General features: G+C 38.9%; 1 protein-coding gene across 3 annotated transcripts in view; it reads right to left on the bottom strand.

Annotated features, from left to right (window-relative positions):
- c11.1 (maestro heat like repeat family protein c11.1) overlaps positions 1–20,547 on the bottom strand; it is a 63,040-nt gene that overhangs the window by 4,580 nt on the left and 37,913 nt on the right. Inside the window, exons 17-24 of one of the 3 annotated variants that reach the window (XM_053790412.2) lie at positions 18,474–18,778; positions 13,813–13,950; positions 9,708–9,816; positions 8,861–9,007; positions 6,677–6,718; positions 4,470–4,679; positions 2,765–2,914; positions 1,377–1,511 (exon numbers count right to left, since the gene is read on the bottom strand). In XM_053790412.2, coding sequence (XP_053646387.1) covers positions 1,377–1,511; positions 2,765–2,914; positions 4,470–4,679; positions 6,677–6,718; positions 8,861–9,007; positions 9,708–9,816; positions 13,813–13,950; positions 18,474–18,778 — 1,236 coding nt within the window. The remainder of the gene's footprint in view (positions 1–1,376; positions 1,512–2,764; positions 2,915–4,469; positions 4,680–6,676; positions 6,719–8,860; positions 9,008–9,707; positions 9,817–13,812; positions 13,951–18,473; positions 18,779–20,547) is intronic. The other 2 variants (XM_053790413.2, XM_053790414.2) reach the window with 2 other exon arrangements.

Genomic DNA, 20,547 nt, shown 5'->3' with positions numbered 1-20,547 from the left:
TGGAATAAATTACAAGAAGTCCATGGATCAGAAATGAAGAGGTCCTTGTTGAGATTACTGAAGGCTAACTCTATGTTTTTTAATGTTACATGTGGTGTATTTGACAAATACACTAACTACTCTTCAACTATATCTTCACCTACTTTTGGCATCTGGTCTTCATTGCACCTATTCTAGTTGAACATTAAAATGGTATAAAATACCGACAGGTTGTTAGGTAAGACACATATGCAACAGTTAGGTATCTTTATTTTGAAACGTTTCGCCTACACAGTAGGCTTCTTCAGTCAAGTACAGAAAAGTTGATAGAAGCAGAAGATACTTGAAGACGATGTAATCAGTCCATCACCCTTAAAGTTTTGAGGTGGTCAGTCCCTCAGTCTGGAGAAGAGCATTGTTCCATAGTATGAAACAATATGGAGAAGAAGTGACAGGATGGAGCTTTTATAGCGCCAAGAGGTGAGACGTAGGAGAGGTAAGAACTCAGATGTTGAGAGGTCCCTCTCCAATCCAGCCCCTCTCACTAGTGGAAGTTGTCGAAGTTGATTGCAGGTCTGTACCAAGATACCCTTGTGTTGCAGTGTCTGACAGATTGAACATTAAAATGGGTGATGGACTGATTACATCGTCTTCAAGTATCTTCTGCTTCTATCAACTTTTCTGTACTTGACTGAAGAAGCCTACTGTGTAGGCGAAACGTTTCAAAATAAAGATACCTAACTGTTGCATATGTGTCTTACCTAACAACCTATTCTAGTTGCTTTACCTTCTTTCATCCTACCCACTGCTTCACCCACTTCCTCCTTTTACATACATGATGAATTAATCATGGAAAATGGGACACCATAAGCACAGCTCTGCTCCTGTAGCTATAAACGAGTACATCAATTACTGAAGTAAGCCAGTACAGCGTGACAACAAACAAGCTGGGCAGTCAACACAATTTCAATGTGTTAAGCAAAGTGTATGGCCAACCACAGGTGATAGTCAAGAAACAATCAGGACTGGCACAAATCCTGAAGACAGTTGGAAGGCCTGTGAAGGCTCAGCCAAACTCAGCACCTGCTAAGGGAATATCAATAAGCAGAAATGAGGGCATGATGTGCATACCATAGAAAGAAAATAGCAATTGGATAGGGATATGTTGGGCAGGTCTCAAAAGTCTCCTGCTCACCATGATTTTCAAGTAAAGACTCTTTTAGATGAGGGTGAATGAGGGTTTAATAGATAATCCCAAAGCTTACCAGGACTATCATATGTAATATGTAGAAATAGACAAAAATATGCCAAGCTATGGGCCTCTATGGCCCCACAGCAAAAAATTTAAGTTATATAAGAATTATTGCAAAAGATTTAATTGACATTTTTTTACTTACCATATGCTTAGTGAGATCAGTAATAAACTGATGGTAGTTCAAAACTCCGCTGGGGATTAAGTGATTCTGGAACATTGCATTCATTGCATCTGAACCAAGGTGAGGGCCCAGAGCCTGCAGAGCACTCTTGCACATCTAAAAGTAAACAAGGTTATTTACATACCACAAATTTTACAAAATAATGCAATATTGTCATAGTCAATATGTGTATAAGAAAAGTTAGTAAGAATGTATTTGTACAAATCTATGAATTCTATACTATTTTTTTCTGGTTACTGACACAAAGAGTTTACTCATGCAAGTTCATATTCAGTTCAGTCATTCACCATTGCTAACCATAACAATTTCATGGTAGCTTTTTATTTAGCTACCTTTTCCTGTCTCCCAGCTCTATAACTTTCCTTTTGCTCAGGTTAAATTCCAGTAACTTTTTATTTGACTTTTCCTAAAGTAGCACCAGATGGTCTTGCAGACTTCTTTCATTCACTTCAGCCTGTATTCTCAATTGGTTTTTGGCATTGTCCATGAACAAGGATATGCAGGCGTTTACCCCTGTAACCAGGTCATTTATATATTGCGCACCAAGAAAAATATGGTGCCTAACACTGTTCCTTGTGAAACTCCACTCATTACACTCTCCCATCCTCATCTTTTATTCTCAATTTGCTACTTATTATTAGCATTAATTTTTTCATAAATCTTTTCTTTTGCCCCAGCTTGCTTCTCCATTGCTAAGTAATCTTTCTGTGGCACCATTTCAAAAGCCTTCTTACAATCTACTCATCCCTCTTTCCTGCCTAACCTCTGTTAAGCTATCATATGTCTTCTTAAGAGGTTACAAGGACAAGATCTTCCATCTGTGTACTTTCTACATGTTCAACAAGTCTCTTCCTCAAGTAATAGCTGGTGTGTTAAAAAAAGAAGTTTATAAGCCCTTTGAACTCCAACATCTCCACCCAACTTTCAGAGAGAAATCATTGTGCTTCTCACCTTTAGAACCCAAGTATGACTAACTGGTTTCCCAGAATCTCTTCATGAATGTTACTCTGATCACCCCAACACTATCTTAAATTCCATAAACCAATGCTCTATCAAATCTTCAGTCTACTCTGACATATACATTTGAAGCACTGCTTGTCCACAGTTGTAAGTAAACTGCTTGAAATCCAAGGCAAAATGCTGGTTTACATAATGTGCCATTTTCATATGATCTTTTCTTAGTCATGTGATTGTTTCAAGGATATAAACTTCATGGAAAAATATAACATTAAATATTTCATATGCTGTAATTTAGAATTTTTCAAATGCATACATGTGCCATCTGGCCCATAAAGTGCTGATATAAGGACTTTTTAATTTAGTAAAATTTTATATAAAACATTAAATACCACAACTGTTGGAGGATGAGGATCTGCCAAATGAACCAACGCTGCCAAAAGATGAAGATGAAGATGGTCTCGGAATTCCTCCGTGGAGCCTACAGATGAAGCCAGACCCCGCAAGACACCTAAGCCTGCTTCACGCACTTCCCCTGATGACTAGTGAACAATACAGTATTATTATACTGTGGCTATTGTTCCTCATATAAATATAATATTGTAATACTTCAACATCAAATATAATGTGAGGAACACTATAAAACTAGCCTTTAACTTAAACAACTACACTATAAATATGACATACAGTATGGTAATGTATAAGAATTTCTGACTAGAATTTTTTTTTTTTTAACAAGTCGGCCGTCTCCCACCGAGGCAGGGTGACCCAAAACGAAAGAAAATCCCAAAAAAAGAAAATACTTTCATCATCATTCAACTCTTTCACCTCACTCACACATAATCAGTGTTTTAGCAGAGGTGCTCAGAACACAACAGCTTAGAAGCATATACATGTACGTATAAAGATACACAACATATCCCTCCAAACTGTCAATATCCCGAACCCCTCCTTTAGAGTGCAGGCATTGTACCTCCCATTTCCAGGACTCAAGTCCGGATATATAAAAATAACCGGTTTCCCTGAATCCCTTCACTAAATATTGCCCTGCTCACACTCCAACAGATCGTCAGGTCCCAAATACTATTCGTCTCCATTCACTCCTATCGAACACACTCATGCACGCCTGCTGGAAGTCCAAGCCCCTCGCCCACAAAACCTCCTTTACCCCTTCCTTCCAACCTTTTCGAGGACGACCCCTACCCCGCCTTCCTTCCCCTACAGATTTAAATGCTCTCCATGTCATTCTACTTTGATCCATTCTCTCTAAATGACCAAACCACCTCAACAACCCCTCTTCAGCCCTCTGACTAATACTTTTATTAACTCCACACCTTCTCCTAATTTCCACACTCCGAATTTTCTGCATAATATTTACACCACACATTGCCCTTAGACAGGACATCTCCACTGCCTCCAACCGCCTCTTCGCTGCTGCATTCACAGCCCAAGCTTCACACCCATATAAGAGTGCTGGTACTTCTATACTTTCATACATTCCCTTCTTTACCTCCATAGATAATGTTTTTTGTCTCCACATATACCTCAATGCACCACTCATCAATTCTATGATTAACCTCATCCTTCATAAATCCATCCGCCGACACACCTTCTCCTAATTTCCACACTCCAAATTTTCTGCATAATATTTACACCACACATTGCCCTTAGACAGGACATCTCCCCTGCCTCCAACTGCCTCCTCGCTGCTGCATTCACAACCCAAGCTTCACACCCATATAAGAGTGCTGGTACTTCTATACTTTCATACATTCCCTTCTTTACCTCCATAGATAATGTTTTTTGTCTCCACATATACCTCAATGCACCACTCATCAATTCTATGATTAACCTCATCCTTCATAAATCCATCCGCCGACACATCAATTCCCAAGTATCTGAAAACATTCACTTCTTCCATACTCCTCCTCCCCAATTTGATATCCAATTTTTCTTTATCTAAATCATTTTATACCCTCATCACCTTACTCTTTTCTATGTTCACTTTCAACTTTCTACCTTTACACACACTCCCAAATTCGTCCACTAACCTTTGCAATTTTTCTATGGAATCTCCCATATTCTGTTGCAACTCACTTTTTCAGAGAAGAGTCTGATCCTGATGAGGAGTGTAGGTGTGTGCTGGAGAACAGTTTCCTGTGGCAGTCGTGGGAGAAGAGCAGCAAGTCCTCTAAGAGCCTCTAGGGCAACCTGAGTTTCTATACCAGTTCCATCTGAACCACTGCTGTCACGCTGGTCTGTTGCTTCCACCAGAGCAGTGATAATCTCTGTTAGCTTTTCTGACACCTGAAAGATATTGAGACTAATGTAATATTGGCATTTCATGTAAATAAAATCGTGATTATGTGTGAATCATGGTGAAAGTGTTTCTTTCTTTTTGGGTCACCCTGCCTCGGTAGGGTAAATGCAGTTATATTACTGTAACTATTGTTGAGTAGTTAGGCCAGGTTCCACAAAGCTGAAGAAGATACTGTACAGCATCACTAAAATTTTCTTTCAGCGAATCAGCATCATAATGTCTTCTGACCCTTTTGTAATTGTAAATGGATTCAATAAACTCTTTCTCAGAGGTGATGCATTACAGGAACATTCTCAATGATGTTTCTCCACTCTTCTGAAACACCCTTTTATGATGTAGATATATAGTACAGAGAACCGACAAGTTGATGAATTAGATGCATGTGCAACACTTGGGTACCTTTATACCCATGATACCCAAGTGTTGCATGTGTCTAATTTATTCTTCCAACACCTTTACATTATTATTACATCAATGGGTTTACCTGGAGAGGGTTTCAGGGGTCAACACCCCCACGGCCTGGTCTGAGACCAGGCATTAAAACCAAATCCCATTCTACAGTGCCTGTAGAATGGGATGCAATCATGTTGGCAAAAAAAAAAAAAAAAAAAAAAAAAAAAAAGGCCAGCTGTAGTTCCTAGGATCAAGAGCTCTATACCAGCACCCAAGCACCTCTTTTGAAGGGTCAACACCTATGCAATGTTTCTTGGTAAACATGCTAACATGTGTGTGTGGCAGCAAGTTCAAACAGCTTCTATAAGGTTGCAAGACTTATGAAAAGTGTCAATACTGCTAGAGTTATATTCATAATCATGATTTTTTTCTTTTGTAGCTTATGCATTTAAGAGTAACACTGAATACCCATACAGTATTATGTACTAGAAAAGTAAGTCACTAAGGACAGTAAACGGTTATTATAACTGTATAATGCAACATACAAGCAAAATGTATGAGTCACTAAGGACAGTAATTAGTTACTAAAATTGTACAATGCAACACATAAGCAAAGTGTATGACTCACTAAGGGCAATGAATGATTACACTACAATGCAACATACAAGAAGTGTATGAGTCACTGAGGACTGTGAAAAGTTACTGGATTTGTATGGTACAATATACTGCACAAGCAATGTCTGAGTCATGAAGGGCAGTGAACAGTTACTAGAATTGTACAGTGAAACACACTATATTAGCAAGATGTACAAGTCAGATAGGTCAGGCTAATATAAGCAACCCTCTCCCAACAATGGGATGCCTGGCTTACTGCAACTGTTGTCAAAAGTACCTTTTGAGTAGTACTTCGTCATACTTAAGGTGCTTAATTAAAATAATTCCAAAACATATGGCCTTTACTGGAGGTATTATCATTTACAGGTGTGTCAAAACTATTAATTTTATTATACATAAAAAATATGACTTGACATGCTGTTTGAAGTGTGAGCAAGGTAACATTAATGAAAGGATTCAGGGAAACTGGTTAACCGGACCTGAGTCCTGGAAGAGGGAAGAAGTGAGAATGTTGCAATTCGGAGCTGTGGCAAGACAATGACTGAATGAGTGATGGCGGAAGAGTTTCCTCTTTTCTCGGCTCACCCTACTGTGATGGGAGACAGCAAGTGTGTTTAAAAAAAAATGTTTACAAAGCCTGGTCTGTGGAAATTCTATTTGCTGTAAAGCTGTGGCTGCAATAGCTGTGAAGAAAGGAGTGTGAAAATCACCAAACAACTGATAACACAGCATCTGAAAACTCTGAAGACTGAAAGATGATTGATGATGCAGTGACTGAAGCAGTTGTGAAGAAGGATGTATGAGATTTGTGAGATAATTAATGTGATTCAGTGAAGAGAACAAGGGTAAAGAAAGGACAATGAGAATCACGAGACAATAGTAAGAGAAAAACATCATGAAGTAGCAAATGTGGAAGGTGTCACACAAGCATGAGAGATAACATTATAAGAGTGAATGCCTTCACAACCATATTTACCCAGGAGAGGCGTGCTTCAGATGAATGGCATGCATCTACCAGCTGCAGCCACGCAGGTACAAGAAAAGAAGTGCTGATTTAGTTTATACATGACTGAAAAATACTTATGAGCAAATGAAACAATTCAATAGAATGATCAGGGGCCAATCCAGTAGTCAGGGATTACCATCCTTCACATTAATACATTGCACCATAGGGTCACAAGATTTTCCCAGTCAGAATCTTAGGCAGGTTGGTAACTGCCACTAAATAAGACTCAATCATGAGTTTTTATGAAGAAATCCCTACCTGACTGACAGCCAGTGACTAATTCTAGCTCTTGACTCTTCTAGGTTACTGGTCGGTGTACTGATAATTGGTACTGTTCAACTTAGTTGAATGGCTATACTCTTGCCTCTGGTCACAGGCACCTGAGTATCATTTCTCGAGTGAACTGATAATTGGCAAGGCAGAAATTTAACAATTTTGTGGCATGAGCAGTCTGGAGTTACTAGCCCAGTGACTTAGTATACTACACCACTTACAATCAGATTCCAGTTACTGGCTATCACCAACCTGTCCAGAATTCTGTTTGGAGAAACCTTGGGACCCACCTGTGGTTCTGTGACTTAAGGCAACAGGATAGTCATCCCAAACTGCAGAATCAAATCCAGATCACTCCATTAAAATGTGTCAGTCGTTCATTATGAAATTTATCCTCGTTCTCATACCTGGAAAATTAAGTGGGGTCTGTTACAAATCAAGGTGACCTGGAATGACGATGGTCCACCCTAAATATAGATACTGTACTAGTTAAATATTGGTCCCAGTGTGATTCAGATCTATATTTGGTACTACACAATGAATGTGGGGTACTGCACTGGACTGATTCATTCAAAGGTAGTCAAACAAATGGCATCTTATGAACATTTAGGGCTGTGGTGACATTCAGGATGGTGGAATTAGAGCATACTGAGAGAAAAGTGTATAAGGAAGTTCTTAATACAGTACTAGTATTTAGGAGTAGATTTATCAACTATTACCATTACTATGTGGCTCATCAAATTCCAACCATAGGATTATTCTAGCTTCTAAATAATGTGTACTAATTTTTATATACTGTGTAACTATTTCATCTTATTGGATGTACAGGTTTAATGCTGACATGTATGGTCATAAAGACAATATGCAGAAAGGAGGGTATGTAAATGAAAAAAAATAAAAATGACTATAGGAAAGAGCAAGGTAATGAGTGTAACAAAAAAATTAGGCAATGAAAGACTAAATATCATATTGGAAGGGTGAAGTATGGAGGAAGTAAATGTCTTAGGTATTGGGGAGTGGACTTGTCAAAAGATGGGTCTATGAAAGATGAGGTGAACCACAGAAATGATGAGGGGCAAAAGGTGGGTAGTGCCTTCTGAGACAAAGAACCTTATCCATAGAGCAAAAAAAAGGGAAATGTACTGGAGCATTGTGGTACCAACACTGTTATATGGATATGAAGCATGGATTTTAAACATTTCAACAAGGAGGTGTTGGAGGCAGTGAAGATGTCACTTTTGAGGATAATGTGTGGTATGAATTTTAAGCAGAGACTTCATTGCTTGAAGATTAGGTGTGGAGTTACCAAAAGTATTATTCCAAGGGCAAATGAGGGGTTGTTGAGGTGGTCTGCACATAGAGAGGGGGAAGCAAAATAGGCTGAGTAAGAGGGGAGGAGTAGTAGGGGTCATTCCAGGAAGGGCTGAAGGGAACAGGAAAGGGAGATTTTTGAGTGCTAGGGGTTTGGACATCCAGCAGGCATATATATGTAAGCATATGAGATAAGAGTAAGCGGAGGCAAGTGGTTTTCATGATTTGACATGTTGGAGTGTGAGCAAGGTAACATGTATGAAGGGATTCAGGGAAACTGGTTAGCCAGACTTGAGTCCTGGAAGTGAGAGGTACAGTGCCTGCACTCTGAAGGAGGGGTGGGGATAAAAATATTTACAGTCCTGAACTGTTGTACTGATGCCCCTCTGGCAAGACAGTGATTGAGCAAATGATGTTGAAAGTGTTTCTTCTTTTTTTTGGGTCACCCTACCTTGGTGGGAGATGGCCAATTTGTTGAAAAAAAATGCATTAAAAATGTAATGGTCTACTTGAAATGAAGGAAAGCATATCTTTCAAATGACAAAGTGACACACTTGCTAATCAACTCACTTGATCATTCTGAAGTTGAGCAAAGTTGGCCAGGCCACGGACTGCAAGTCTGCGAACATGTACCGAACGGTCATTCAGTCTTGATAACAAACCATCAGTTATATTCTCCAAGAGCTCACAGTTTCCTCCACATTTCTCTGCTATTAACTGAAAAAATGAAGAAGATAATCTTAAACATATGAATCTCCACCTCACACCTGAACAACCACATCACTCTCCATCAGCCTCCCACTCTTCATCAGTGCCTACCCTTAACCAGCTCCCAGCCTCTACTAGCCACTACCCTCCACCAGATCCCACCTCTCTCCAGTCCATTACTAGCCCTCATCCTTCACCAGCCCCCACCCCTCCACTAGCCACTGACAACAAAGTTACAAACTAAGACAGCAGAGGTACCAAAATGGTATTAGAAAGTGTTTCTTCACAAAGTAACAGAACATTAAAATGGGTCACAGAGATAATAAGTGCTACAACCACTGGATACTTTAAAAACTTTAATGATGAATGCCAAAGATGAGACACTACAAGCTTAGCCCTACTCCTGTAGCTAGCAATAGGTAATTATAGCAAATAGGCAGATATCTGTATACAGAGAGCTGTCTTGCCAATTTTCATGGACACTGAGATGTCACAAACATTCTCTCCCTCCTCCTCCTCCTCCCTCACATGATCCTCCCATAACACTGCTCTCTTATGTTGTACGGGACATAATGGCCACAATCAATGGAAACAACATTGTATATCTATCTTCATCCAATGGCAGATGGCTGCACTCAAGTATTGCTCTGTACAGAATTATATTACAATGTCAAATAGAGTATTATTAAATATGTAAATGGATAGTCACCTGAGCAAAGATTACAGCCACACTAACTCTCTGCATCTCATATGAATACTGGGTATCCAAACATTTTACCAATTTTTCAATATGTTTGGGTGCTTCAAGTACCAGCATCCTGTAAGAAAACATTGTTGTTAAGACACACAAATAGTATAAAAAACTCGATTCACAAATGTAAATGTTCTTCAAACTGGAAATATTAGTGGTAGAGTAATCAGTATGAGTCAACAATGAATGCAGCACTGTAGGAGCAGTAAATAGTGTTCTTCATCTGGATTAATACCATAAACAATGATCAATGCAAAGCGAGAAACTGCCATCTTTCCTTAAGCATTTAAGTCAACTGGCTAGACTTGTTAAAATTATAAAGAAAGACCGCACCAACACTCAGCTTCTTGAATTACCTGCAGTCCAATTTTCCAGGAGTTTCTACAACTTCTAAGTCTTTTAATAAGTATTTATACAAAATTATTGGAATAAAACACAAATAACCCAGTCACGGTATTGTGTCTTTTTAGTCTTTATTAGAATATAATTTTAATTCCAAATTTTAAGCAACGACTCCAAATAATTTACTGTGTCGTTTTAGGTAATGACGTTAGAATTTGAGCAGACAAAAGTAGTGTCATCAACAAGGAGTATTGACTGGAGTTGGTCGATAGTAACTGGCAAGTCATTTATATAAACATGAAAGAGAATTCCTTGGGAAAATTAGTTCTTAGGAAAATCACTTTAGTAACATACGTTTTTCCATCTCTCTGAATGGATGATAATCTGGTCACTAATACACAACTGTAAGAGTGTAGGACACATGGAAGACCCCATCTTAACTACATTACCTAGTAATTCGTATTAATTACACAAAAAAAGCATAAACCATATGTGATTGTAATATAAATGAAAGGAATATATCAGGTTTTAAATGAGATGTATTGGAAGATGGATAAGTTAAGAAGCAACAAGGATGAAAAAAGAAAATAACTACATTTACATTACACTAAACATTTAAATAATATTTGACATGGACAATATTTAAAAATATTAAAAAAGCACAGTACGTATTTATTTATTTATTTTTATTTATTTATTATTAATTTGAACATGATACATAGAAGTACAAGGAAATACAGTGGTTAAGTATAACATGACAAAGCCCCTTGTATGCAGAGCATTATGGGCAGGCTTAAAATTAACTTAAGATTAACTAAGCAATGATATATTCAGTGGTAAACATTATTGTAAACAAATAACAATTAAGCACAAATGAGTATTTCAAAGACAGGTCATATGGTCATTTACTATGTTGCAGTGCATTCAGCAGAATGGAGTATTCTGTTTGGTACTGTAATTAAAAATAACAAAGTTTGATTGGGTCACAGGGTAAACATTTATGAGATACAATTTTTTTTTTTTTTTCAACAAGTCGGCCATCTCCCACCGAGGCAGGGTGACCCAAAAAAAAAAGAAAGAAAATCCCCAAAAAGAAAATACTTTCATCATCATTCAACACTTTCACCACACTCACACATTATCACTGTTTTTGCAGAGGTGCTCAGAATACAACAGTTTAGAAGCATACACATATAAAGATACACAACATATCCCTCCAAACTGCCAATATCCCAAACCCCTCCTTTAAAGTGCAGGCATTGTACTTCCCATTTCCAGGACTCAAGTCTGACTATATGAAAATAACCGGTTTCCCTGAATCCCTTCACTAAATATTACCCTGCTCACACTCCAACAGATCGTCAGGTCCCAAGTACCATTCGTCTCCATTCACTCCTATCTAACACGCTCACGCACGCTTGCTGGAAGTCCAAGCCCCTTGCCCACAAAACCTCCTTTACCCCCTCTCTCCAACCCTTTCGAGGACGACCCCTACCCCGCCTTCCTTCCCCTATAGATTTATATGTTTTCCGTGTCATTCTACTTTGATCCATTCTCTCTAAATGACCAAACCACTTCAACAACCCCTCTTCTGCCCTCTAACTAATACTTTTATTAACTCCACACCTTTTCCTAATTTCCACACTCCGAATTTTCTGCATAATATTTACACCACACATTGCCCTTAAACAGGACATCTCCACTGCCTCCAACCGTCTCCTTGCTGCTGCATTTACCACCCAAGCTTCACACCCATATAAGAGTGTTGGTACTACTATACTTTCATACATTCCCTTCTTTGCCTCCATAGATAATGTTTTTTGACTCCACATATACCTCAACGCACCACTCACCTTTTTTCCCTCATCAATTCTATGATTAACCTCATCCTTCATAAATCCATCCGCCGACACGTCAACTCCCAAGTATCTGAAAACATTCACTTCTTCTATACTCCTCCTCCCCAATTTGATATCCAATTTTTCTTTATCTAAATCATTTGACACCCTCATCACCTTACTCTTTTCTATGTTCACTTTCAACTTTCTACTTTTACACACATTCCCAAACTCATCCACTAACCTTTGCAATTTTTCTTTAGAATCTCCCATAAGCACAGTATCATCAGCAAAAAGTAACTGTGTCAATTCCCATTTTGAATTTGATTCCCCAAAATTTAATCCCACCCCTCTCCCGAACACCCTAGCATTTACTTCCTTTACAACCCCATCTATAAATATATTAAACAACCATGGTGACATTACACATCCCTGTCTAAGACCTACTTTTACCGGGAAGTAGTCTCCCTCTCTTCTACACACCCTAACCTGAGCCTCACTATCCTCATAAAAACTCTTTACAGCATTTAATAACTTACCACCTACTCTACATACTTGCAACATCTGCCACATTGCTCCTCTATCCACTCTATCATATGCCTTTTCTAAATCCATAAATGCAATAAAAACTTCCCTACCTTTATCTAAATACTGTTCACATATATGCTTCAATGTAAACACTTGATCTACACATCCCCTACCCACTCTGAAACCTCCTTGCTCATCCGCAATCCTACATTCTGTCTTACCTCTAATTCTTTCAATTATAACCCTACCGTACACTTTTCCTGGTATACCCAGTAAACTTATTCTTCTATAATTTTTACAATCTCTTTTGTCCCCTTTCCCTTTATATAAAGAGATTATACATGCTCTCTGCCAATCCCTAGGTACCTTCCCCTCTTTCATACATTTATTAAACAAAAGTACCAACCACTCCAACACTATATCCCCCCCTGCTTTTAACATTTCTGTCATGATCCCATCAGTTCCAGCTGCTTTACCCCCTTTCATTTTACGTAATGCCTCACGTACCTCCCCCACACTTACAGTCTGCTCTTCTTCACTCCTAAAAGATGGTATACCTCCCTGACCAGTGCATGAAATTACTGCCTCTGTTTCTTCCTTAACATTTAAAAGTTCCTCAAAATATTCTCGCCATCTACCTAATACCTTCATCTCCCCATCTACTAACTCCCCTACTCTGTTTTTAACTGACAAATCCATACTTTCCCTAGGCTTTCTTAACTTGTTTAACTCACTCCAGAATTTTTTCTTATTTTCATTAAAATTTCTTGACAGTGCCTCTCCCACTCTATCATCTGCTCTCCTTTTGCACTCTCTCACCACTCTCTTTACCTTTCTTTTACTCTCCATATACTCTGCTCTTCTTATAACACTTCTGCTTTGTAAAAACCTCCTATAAGCTACCTTTTTCTCTTTTATCACACCCTTTACTTCATCATTCCACCAATGACTCCTCTTTCCTCCTGCCCCCACCCTCCTATAACCACAAACTTCTGCCCCACATTCTAATACTGCATTTTTAAAACTATTCCAACCCTCTTCAACCCCCCCACTACTCATCTTTGCACTAGCCCACCTTTCTGCCAATAGTCGCTTATATCTCAGTGAGTAAGTGATTTTTAAGAAGAGACTTGAATTTATAAACAGACAGTGTTTCTTTTATATTCACAGATAATGAATTCCAGATTTTTGGCCTGTTATGTACAATGAGTTTTTGCATAGTGTGAGGTGGACACGACGAACATCAAAGAGTGATCTGTGCCTTGTGTTATGGTCATGTGTATATAAAAACATCTAGTGTGACAATAAAAAAAAAAAAAAAAGAGTTTGCTCATGTTGCCATAGAGGTTACTTACGCTATGATTTCTGATATGGTGTGCAAGAAAATTTCAAGATTGTCATCATTCTCATCTCTGATCTTTGAGCCCAAAACAGTACAGAGTGACTCACACTCTATAACATCAACTAATGACTGAAGACACAGAAGTACCACCCTGGAAGCATATGTAAATTGTTAGTGTCAGAAAAGGAGTTGTTCTTGTTTAGTTGGTCTTACAAAGGTAACTAACTATAATTAAACACTAATGTTAAATACCTAGAATATTTTACAATATCTAATTGTTTTTGTTTGCTTAATTCATGTTAAGCGCTAAACCCATGTGGGTCATTCAGTGCAAGATGGAGGATCAGTGCAGACATGGGATCAAGCTTCTACTTGATCCTCTGTCTTCTAAGCATTTTTACAATATCACCTACCCACACATCTTACAGTAATACCTGCCATAAACTCGATACACCAAATTCTTGTCAGGTGCTCAAACACTCTTGTTAAGTCATACCTGTGACTAGTTTTAAGGATTCTACTCAGGTTTTGATTTTGATTACCTTATCAACCCAGCTGGTGTTGTTAGCAATATGCTGATACACATAAAATTATGATTAACTGAAAACTAATTAAATGAAACAGTTTTCTGTGACTCTCAAACTATGATTCTTAAGGGTGTATGTGTATAATTTTGTTTAAATGAAGCACCAAACTTACAAAGATCATACAGCACATGAGAAAGAGGAGGTAATCTGGTTTGACCCAAGGCAAGGGAAGATATCTTCAAATACTTGGATAAAGAGCCCTTCACCAGCATCAAAGGAAACAGGAACTTTTACCTAGCTCTTGTGTGCCATGGTTAATGGGCAATGACAAGAGAAAAGAGAAAGATAGGTGAGGGTAAAACGGATATTTAAACAAAATAATGACTGATGTGAAGATGGTACTGAAAAACCAAACCAGTGCCTTGAAAGGATCAACTTCCTGGCAGCTGAAGCATGTTCTAGGCATATTCCCCTAAGAAAGAAGAAGAGCAGGAGTAAACTGGAGAGAGAAAGACGCTCCCTCTACAGAAGACGACGAAGAGTCACCGAGCTCCTCAGGGGTGCTAGAATATCTGATACACGAAAGGAGGAGCTGACCAGGGAAGTGGAAACTATCGAACTTAAGTTAAATGACTCTTACTGGAACCAGGAGAGACAGGAGGAGCTTAAAGCTATTAGTGAAATTGAAAGAAATTCAAAATATTTCTTTTCATATGCCAAAAACAAGGCAAATACATGTACCACATCTAGCATCGGGTCCTTACTCAGACAGAATGGGACTTACACAGATGACAACAAGGAAATGAGTGAAATATGTACTGAAATCCCAGTATGACTCTGTGTTTAGTGAGCCACTAATCAGTCTGAGGATCGATGACCCAAATGACTTCTTCATGAATGAGCCTCATAACTCCATAAATGTATGCCAGATTTCTGACATTACCCTAACTCCGATAGACTTTGAAAAAAACCATTGACAACATGCCCATGCACTCAGCCCCGGGCCCAGACTCGTGGAACTCTGTATTCATTAAGAACTACAAGAAACCACTCTCGCATGCCCTATGTACACTATGGAGGAGGAGCTTGGACATGGGTGAAATTCCAGTCACTTAAAACAACGGATATAGCCCCACTCCATAAAGGTGGCAGCAAAGCATTAGCTAAGAACTATAGACCAATAGCTCTGATGTCCCACATCATAAAAATCTTTGAAAGAGTGCTAAGAAGCAGGATTGCAAATCACCTGGATTCCCAAAATCTGCACAATCCAGGGCAACATGGGTTCAGGGCAGGTCACTCCTGCCTCTCACAACTACTGGATCACTATGATATGGCCTTGGATGCACTGGAAGAAAATCAGAATGCAGATGTAATATACACAGACTTTACAAAAGCGTTTGACAAATGCGATCATGGCATAATAGCGCATAAAATACGTGCTAAAGGAATAACTGGGAAAGTGGGGAGATGGATCTTCAACTTCCTAACAAATCGAACACAAAGAGTAGTGGTCAACAGAGTTAAATCGGAGGCTGCCATAGTGAAAAGCTCTGTTCCACAAGGCACAGTACTTGCCTTCATCTTATTCCTCATCCTCATATCAGACATAGACAGAGATATACACCACAGCACCGTATCATCCTTTGCGGATGATACTAGGATCTGCATGAGGCTGTCATCTGCTGAGGACGCGGTTAACCTCCAAGAAGATATAAACAAAGTTTTTCAGTGGGCAACGGAAAACAATATGATGTTCAATGAGGACAAATTCCAACTACTCCATTATGGAAAACTGGAGGAGATAATAACTAGAACAGAGTACACCACAAACTCTGGCCATACAATAGAGCAGAAAAATAATGTAAGGGACCTGGGAGTAGTAATGTCTGAGGATCTCAATTTCAAGGATCACAACAGTGCCACGATCACAAGTGCAAAGAAAATGATAGGATGGATAATGAGAATGTTCAAAACAAGAGATGCCAAGCCAATGATGATCCTTTTCAAATCACTTGTTCTCTCTAGGCTGGAATACTGCTGTACATTAACATCTCCATTCAAAGCAGGTGAAATTACAGATCTAGAGAATGTACAGAGATCCTTTACTGTACGTATAAGTTCTGTCAAGCACCTTAACTACTGGGAACGCTTGGAAGCACTTGACTTGTACTCGTTGGAATGCAGGAGAGATGTATCATAATCTACACTTGGAAAATTCTGGAAGGAATGGTCCCGAATCTGCACACAGAAATCACTCCCTACGAAAGTAAAAGACTGGGCAGGCGATGCAAAATACCCCCAATTAAAAGTAGGGGCGCCATTGGTACACTAAGAGAAAACACCATAAGTGTCTGGGGCCCAAGACTGTTCAACAGCCTCCCATCAAGCATTAGGGGGATTACCAATAAACCCCTGGCTGCCTTCAAGAGAGAACTGGACAGATACCTAAAGTCAGTGCCAGATCAGCCGGGCTGTGGCTTGTACGTTGGACTGTGTGCAGCCAGCAGTAACAGCCTGGTTGATCAGGCCCTGATCCACCGGGAGGCCTGGTCGTGGACCGGGCTGCGGGGGCGTTGATCCCCGGAATAACCTCCAGGTAACCTCCAGGTAAGCACTCAACCATGCCATGAATAGACACTTTTGTTATATAATTAGTCTGTCCAAAATACACCATGTGCTAGGGGGCTTTCTTTTGTGTCTAACAATATTTTATTAAATGTAAACTACATTTTGTATACTGTAGAAGAGAAATAAATTTGTATTGTACTGTATAGCATATAACATGCAAAAAGAAATTTTATTATACTGTATAGCACATAACATGCAAAAAGAAATTTTATTAAAGTCTAATTGCTAACCATTTTAGGTAGAGAGATCTTTCCAACATTTAGATACAGTGGAACCTCAAATTTCGAACATATCGCTTATTGAACTCTTCAAAAATAGAACCCTTTTTTCGAACCAACTTTGTCCATTTTATCGAACTCGCCTCTATTTTCGAACCTCCGGGTACCGGACCTGTCCGGCAGCCCGCTCTGTCTGCATCCTCAGGCAGGCGCCATGAGCCAGTCTGGTTTTGTTGATGCTTGAGTTAACACTAACTTGCGCTCTCATTCAAACATTTTACGATTATTTCATTGTGTTTAGTGCTTGTGGGACTGTGAAATAAGCTACAATGGGAACAAAGAAACTTGCTAGTGGTACCCCTGTGGTAAAGAAAGTGAGAAACACCATAGATGTGAAGAAGGAAATAATACAGTAGTGGAATGATGTCCAAATGTTTGTAGAGAAGTACCACCCTGAGCAAGCTGAAACAAGCCATCTTTGCAACAAGTTCAGTGACAGAACCATGTCCCATTTTAGGGAAATCTTAAAGAGGCACCAGAAACAGAGGACTGTGGACAGTTATTTTGTGAGACAGGGGTCCAGTGACTCAAGCTGGTCCTAGTGGCATTAAAAGACAGAGAAGGGAAGTAACCCCAGAGAGGGCTTTACCTGAAGTCCTCATGGAGGTGTATTCTCCTTCCAAACACTAACCCCAACTCCCTCTCTCCTCCTCCCCATCTTCCAGATGCCATCACCAGTTTTCAATAAAGGTAAGTAAAATGTTATTTTATATGTTTATTTAAATTTATTAATACATAATTGAACACTATATTTGTGTGTATGTAAAACTATAATTAATCTCTATAAAATGTATTTATTTTTTTTGTGAATATTTTTGGATTTCTGGAACGGATTAATTGTATTTCCATTATTTCTTATGGGAAATATTGCTTCGCTTTTCAGACTTTTCGAATTTAGAACTAACTCCTGGAACAGATTAAGTTCGATATTTGAGGTTCCACTGTATTGTATTTAGGCTAAATTCTGCTGTGGGGGTCTTAAGAGATTCTCCCTAATACCTCTGACATGAAGCTGTCACTAATTTCATTAATTATATCTGTGAATGACATGAAAGAAGCTTTTGGACATCTCCTCTTATGAAGTTGTTTTATAACTAATTTTGCATCTTTCCACTTCATTCAATGACTACTATAGTTACAATCAATCATGTATACACTATTCATACTCCTACAAATACTTTAATGCCTAATTTTACTGTGTTTAAGTAAAAAAAACAAAAAACAAAGGTATAACATACTTAGTGGGAACAAGAGTTGTTGCACCTCTGTTGGGTATAAAGTTAAAGGCACTTTTGGAGTTTGCTGAGGCTGTCTGATGGAGAGGAGCAACGACCCCAACATAGGAACCATAGGAGAGTAAAAGTAGCGCTGCCAATGATGGGAAGTTATTATTAATGATCTGCTGTGATGCTGTCCAGTGATGGGTGACCTTCACGGCTTCACCTCCCTCAACTTTCTCCCAGTCACTGTCCTCGTGCTCTCCTTCAGTGCTTTCCTTGTGTGATCTTAAATCATGCATCAGCTCACACAAACCACAGATGGCCTGCAAATGAGCAGAAATAAAAAAGATTATCACTAGGACAATTCACAGGTAATCTACACTTTGAAGAGAAAACTGCTGAAGAGGTTTCAATCTGACTTGGATCATTAAGTCTCAAGTGACTTAATAATGTTCCAGGACAAACCAAAATGTCATCAACAGTTTCTGCTCCAAAATATGAGCAAGTTGGGCATGACAAAATCCTATTAATTAAATGAGAAAATGGATATAGTAAACTCCCAGAATCAACAACTAATAATCACTGCTAGTACTCTCAGCTCACACATTGGGGTCTTGGGGGCCAATCCCCGGTACGAGTGGAAACATTAGGACGTATTTCCCTACGGCACCTGCTGTCCACGTTCACCTATCATTAAAATAGGTACCTGGGTGTTAACTGACTGGTGTGGGTCACATCCTGGGGACAAAACTGATCTAATTTGCCAGAAATGCTTTGCATAACAAGTGACTTTCTATATAGTAGTATGTCACTGATGTCAGTTAGGCCTGTATACCTTGTGTTGTGACCCCTGAATGGGTCACAATGTATATAATGTATATTACTTTTCATATAATTTTATATTGCTTATAGTATTTGCGATAATAGCTAAATCGTAAATATATTGCTTTATATTATTTGACTTAGTTACTTTTATTAGGTAGGATGCAACATTTATATAGTATATATTATTGAGTGCTGATAGTTCAAGTCTTGATTGTCTAACTACTGTAATTATCGCTCGTTGCTAGTTTCCCTGCCGGCTTCTCGGTGTTGCTGGGCAGCAACAGTCCACAGAGAAATCATGTGATCAGAAGGGGGGGTGTTCACACCTCGCCTGGAGTAGTCAGTCTGGGCTAGACTTTCTTGGTGGTTGGATGTATTCCTGACAAGACGTGCCTAACTCTCCCTTACTGGCCCTTGTTGGAAGATCGTCTCTGTCACTTTCTTGTTGTAGGTTCTGTAGAACTCTGTTCACAGAACATTGTCTAGACTTAGTGATTTTCGACGTTGTACTGAGGTTGTGTGTCGCATAGACACTCTGAGCAACTCAGGTCCTGAGCTGTAGCTTCTGACCTAACTTGTACTGGTATCTGTGTACTGTCACAGTCGGGGATTTTCTTATGCTGAACTTAGATTCAGTAGTATGGGAGTTTTGTGACTTTTGTGGAGGATCTGCTGATGGTCCCTACTTAGTGTCGCTATATTATCTCCTTGATCCTGATTCTGTGTCGCAGTTGCTTGTTATATTGCTATTGGGCTTGGCAGTCATTTTATTGTTCAAGCAAGCTGTTCTGATTGCCAGGTGGTCAAGAAGTTAGTTAATGTGAGGACTTAGTCACTGGTTAAGTCTAGTTGAGTTTTGAGACTCAGCGAACTATGTACTTAGAGCACTTACACACACACACACAAACTTACTTGTACATATTTGTAATATCTTATTAATGTTAATGTACCAGACGGTACTTAAGACGTATAAATGTGATGTGCCTTCAGCACAATACTACTGTACACGAGAGAAGTGTAGGAACTTGTATCCTATATTATATTCAATTGATAAATTTAATTTACTTTGATCTTATACCTCTAGACTTTGTTATTAATAAATTTATTAAATTTTAATTTCTCTAGTTAGTAGCCTACCAGTTGTAATCCTGAAGCACTAATAATTCTTATTGAATTCTAATGGATAATTGGACAAGGATACTGACTTACTTGTTACGAAAACCCAGTAACAGGCTGGATGCTAGAAGGGCAGTCCTTTCTAGTATTC

The sequence above is a fragment of the Cherax quadricarinatus genome, chromosome 63 (genome assembly GCF_038502225.1).
Source record: "Cherax quadricarinatus isolate ZL_2023a chromosome 63, ASM3850222v1, whole genome shotgun sequence".
NCBI classification, from domain to species: domain Eukaryota; kingdom Metazoa; phylum Arthropoda; class Malacostraca; order Decapoda; family Parastacidae; genus Cherax; species Cherax quadricarinatus.
This window is presented reverse-complemented; position numbering and strand designations above follow the sequence as displayed.